General features: G+C 44.4%; 1 protein-coding gene across 2 annotated transcripts in view; it reads left to right on the forward strand.

The window, feature by feature from the left end:
* Positions 1-4471, forward strand: part of b4galnt1a (beta-1,4-N-acetyl-galactosaminyl transferase 1a) — a 12383-nt gene extending 7912 nt beyond the window's left edge. For both annotated transcript variants that reach the window (XM_035656939.1, XM_035656940.1), the window contains exon 11: positions 3456-4471. In XM_035656939.1, coding sequence (XP_035512832.1) covers positions 3456-3667 — 212 coding nt within the window. In that variant the 3' untranslated portion in view covers positions 3668-4471. The remainder of the gene's footprint in view (positions 1-3455) is intronic.
* The last annotated feature ends 6 nt before the right edge of the window (positions 4472-4477 follow it).

Raw genomic sequence — 4477 nt, forward strand, 5'->3', positions numbered from 1 at the left:
CCACGGCTATTGGCAATAACTCGGGACCAGAAGCATCCCACCTGATACTCACACTTTGCTTCTTTTCCCAGGCACTGCTTTGTCTTTCGCCCTCCCGTTGCTTCCAGGCCATCAGCCCAGGATTGTTGCTGTCGCTTTCTCCTTGCTTTTCCCCTCTCGTTTGACTCTTAGCACCCCGGCGTCTTTTCTTTCCGCCAACTGTTCACATCTTTTCACAGTGCTCCCCTAACCATCCCTGCCCACTTGAAGAATTGCTTCAGACCTTCTTCTACAGGCCCTTTGCCCGAGAGGCTCGCCAGGCATTTCGAAATGGCCTCTCCTCGCGCCTCGCCCCTGGCGAGAAATAAACACAACACCACCTGCTTTAACCAGAACACCATAACGAACCAACAAAACAAACGAAAACCCAGATACCGTTACAAAAAAATATCTAAAAAAATAACAATAATATACATACACTTAGTAAAACACAAAAAAGCAACATAACACAACACGAAAAACGAAAAAAAAAGAGAAAAAACCACCAAAAGATAAAAAGCAAAAAAACAAAAAATAGAAAAAAAAAACAAACACCAAAAAAATAAATCAGAAAAAAAAAAAAAAAAAAAAGAAAACAAGACATCACGAAAACAAAATAGAGATACTCAGCAAGACCACTGGGGAAGGGCAATATAATATAGAAAGAGACGTTAGGCACACAAAACCAACACTTACAACAGTTAAACCATAAGGTTGGAGCACCAAGAGAGACATTACCGGTCAATCAAAAAGGCACGGGAAATACAGAGGAGCGCCAAAAACAGAGACCTATAGGATCAAGAAGACAGAGAGGAATCAAATGATGGAAAAGGTCAAAAAGTCAAAAGGTCGAATGAACGAACAAATCCACCTCTGAAAAATTTCTCACAACATCCTAAGCGACAACCCTGAGCCCCTCAAAAACACACAAACGCCGGACGCGTACGCGCGTCCCTCCAGTCAGGCCGCCGGGGCACGTTGCCCGCGGCACCCCGCCGCCATCGGCTCTGTTCCCCGCCGCCACCAAACCTACATCGCCCACAAGTTAACCCCCACGCGCGTCAACTAACGGGGCAGACCCTCGGGCAATCTTTCTAAGCTCCATTCAACCCCCATTTTAATCACTTGCGAGACAACAAATAGCCAAATCCCCGCATGTCACCCTTCCGCCGCGCACCGCCCACCTGCAAACAACCAAGTCTGGAGAGAACGATGGCTGGACATCCTAAGAGAAAAGACCACTCTGGCATCTGGTGAGATGCCATCGACCTCACCCACGTACACTCACGGAACTGTGTGCGGCAGATACTCCTCGCTGCGTTGTCGACTGCTGGCCTTCCTCCTTGTCTCGTACCTCTTCGTATCGGTATTTCCCGGTATGCTGATCGGCACTCGGATACGCCCCGCCTCTCCACATTGTTTTTACTGAGTTTGCTGAAACACTCTTCCCCTAAGACGCTGCCTCACATACTCGCTCAGTCGCATAAACTGTACCCCTCTAGCACCGCTCTAACCTGTCCGATGTTTTTCAACCTATAGTACATCTGCAGCTCACCTTGACAAGACATGCCGTGGATGATGGCTCCTGCCAGGTAATGCTGGCGAGCTCCTGTTTCAACCGCTGTGCCGTTATTGTGAGAGCTTTGAAGAAGGGACTTACGCTGCAGGTACTAGAACGTTTCGCTTTTCAAACTCCTCTGTTTCCACCCTCGCAAGTTGCCCTTGTCCTGTATGGTTAGGATCGCAATGTCACGCCCACCGCGGCATCTCATCACTCCGCAATTTCTAGAGAAAGTTATACATATACCCGAACCAATCGACCCAAACGCACCCACAGGCCTTTAAACACCTGCAGTTAGGTAGAACCACTTGCCCGTGCAAGCCCCTACCATATAGAAAAGGTCCGAATCACACCTTGTTCTCCTTCGAAAAAATGTTTGGTGCACATACACATGACAGTCGGACTGCCATGTTCCTCCACTTCTCAGATCCATACTGGTCTCATTCCTTGCTGGATTGTTGGTGGAGGGCACACCGCCCAAAAAGATAGATAATGTCAACTCTGCTTCACCCTAGAGAGGAAGATTTGATTTCCTCGTGTCAGAATCACTCCTCTGCAGGAGAGAGCTTAAGTCGCCAAGATTATCAGTGTTTAACCCGTTCAATCACCTAGCACACCGTCTTTCTCGAATATATTCACGTTATAACAGGGTGCAGCTTTCAGTTTTCTCTTGCATCCATCGACAAACCAATAATTTCGACTTTTAGATCCGCCTGGATCAAAAGTTCGCATCGTGCGACAGCCATATCCGGTTGTCCCCTGGAACAATTATGCGCACTTTACTTCCCGGTCTATTTTTAATTCAATGCACGATAAGACACTAAGTGTGGCACTCGAGGTTCCGCCCACCTGAGTTGGTTGCCCACGTTGACCTCAAAGCCTCAACAACGCTCTATTGTGACCTCAAAAATTGATTTTAGCTATAATCTCTCAAGCAATGAACTTGTTCGATTCAGGTTTTCCACACACTGTTTGCGGTGTTATTGAGAAACCTACGATGAAACCGATGAAGAGTGACACTCATCATTAACACGCCAGTAAGCATTTCATCCGGTCATCAGAAAAATTAATGTTCCAATTATTGTTTTTCGCTGTCTTTTGAGAATACTTTCAGGTCTGCCGTTGGATGGCAGTGAGACGACGTGACATCTTTACACTGCAGACATACCGTTACACCCACCATTTCAGATAGTGAAGGAGAAGGGAGCAGAGAAGGAACACAGGTTTTGGGAACTGTTTACCCAACTAATGATTCATTTCATATTTCAACAGAAAAATGCTACCATTCTCATAAACATAAGCCTACATTTTGAGGCGCAAATTTTCCCAACTGTGTGGTAGCTTTGATGCGTCATCAACTTCCTTCATGCGGGAGGACAAACAACCGGGAAGTGACAGCGAGATGGCTTTGGGACCCCGCCTGGCCCACGGCAAGAGATCTGTACCATCCCACTTCTCATTCTAGGTGAGTAATATCTGCTTTCAAATAGTATTGAACATAGCAGTTTATACACCTGATCAGCCATAACATTATGACCACCTGGGCACCCCTGGTGGTCCATAATGTTATGCAGCCCCATACCAACAAACTGTGATGTATTGTGTGTTCTGACACCTTTCTATCAGAACCAACATTAACTTTTTCAGCAATTTGAGCTACAGTAGCTCGTCTGTTGGATCGGACCACACGGTTATTTACTTTACCTGTCAGTGGTCATAATATTATGGCTAATCGGTGTATTAAGCTATTTTCTCTATGCAGTACAGCTGTGAACACACTGTTGAGTTGTTTTAGATTGGAATGTTGTAAAAGAAACAAACCAAAGGAAATCTAAGCAAAGATTGTTCAAAACTACATTTTCTTTTGACACTGCAGAGTTCTACATCGACGCTCTGGGCATCCTCCACATTGGCTCCTGTAGTGATGTCATAGTAAGCCACGCATCAAAGATCAAACTACCCTGGAGTAAAACAGACACAGAAAAGGCTTACGACAAATTTCGCTATTCTTCTTCCAAGACAAATAGTAACATGCATAATGAAGTCTACTACTTCAAGAACAGGTTTAAGTGCATGACCAGTCAGTGAAACCCAGGGATTCCGTGTGTCTGTTTACTGCTAATGTGAGGAAAAAAGGGAAATAAGTGTTGGCAAAGAGAAGAAGTCTACTGTTGTAGTACTTGCTGTTAAACAGATTGGGTGGACAGATTTAGGCACTTTTTCAAGTCACTAATGTAAGAGTACTTACAATAATGGAAATTCACCACAAGCAACTTTGTCTGCTTAGTGTTTTTTTTTTTATTGTAATAAAATCAAATATTGTCCCATTCCATGGATCTTCCCATTCTGAAATTGTAACAACATTGCTGGTCCCTCTAAAGAAATGAGCCGCCACAACTGAAAACAAGCCCAGTCAAATGAAAAACACAGTTTATTAGTTATTACTAACTTGCTATTTATCATGGTTTTGCTACTCAGGGAACATGTCATGTTCATAAAATGTTTTTGAATGTATTGCGAGGCTCCAAAGAACAAAGTGACGAAGTGGTGTGAGTATGTATTGCTGAGCAAGCAAACTAGGTTGTAAGGTAAAGGTTGTAAACTGAGTATTTATATTACACTGCTGTGCAGTTTCTGGAGTTATCATTTGCACTTTGCTCTGTTGCTCTGTTAGTCAGACTGAAATTGAATTCCCTTTCTGCCATATATATATATGAGAGAGAGAGAGAGAGAGTTCACTCTTTTATTTTTTATTTTTATACACAGGCTGAAATACACACTTTATGCACTTGTGGACATGCATCAGGGAGAGAGATGGTGGATTGATGGGCTGCCACGTTAGCAGCGCCCATGAGCAGTGTCTAGGGGTTAGGTTGCCTTGCTCAAGGGCACATTGGC

This window comes from Morone saxatilis, unplaced genomic scaffold (assembly GCF_004916995.1).
Source record: "Morone saxatilis isolate NCDOM2014 unplaced genomic scaffold, NCSU_SB_2.0 Contig15, whole genome shotgun sequence".
Classification (NCBI taxonomy): Eukaryota; Metazoa; Chordata; class Actinopteri; family Moronidae; genus Morone; species Morone saxatilis.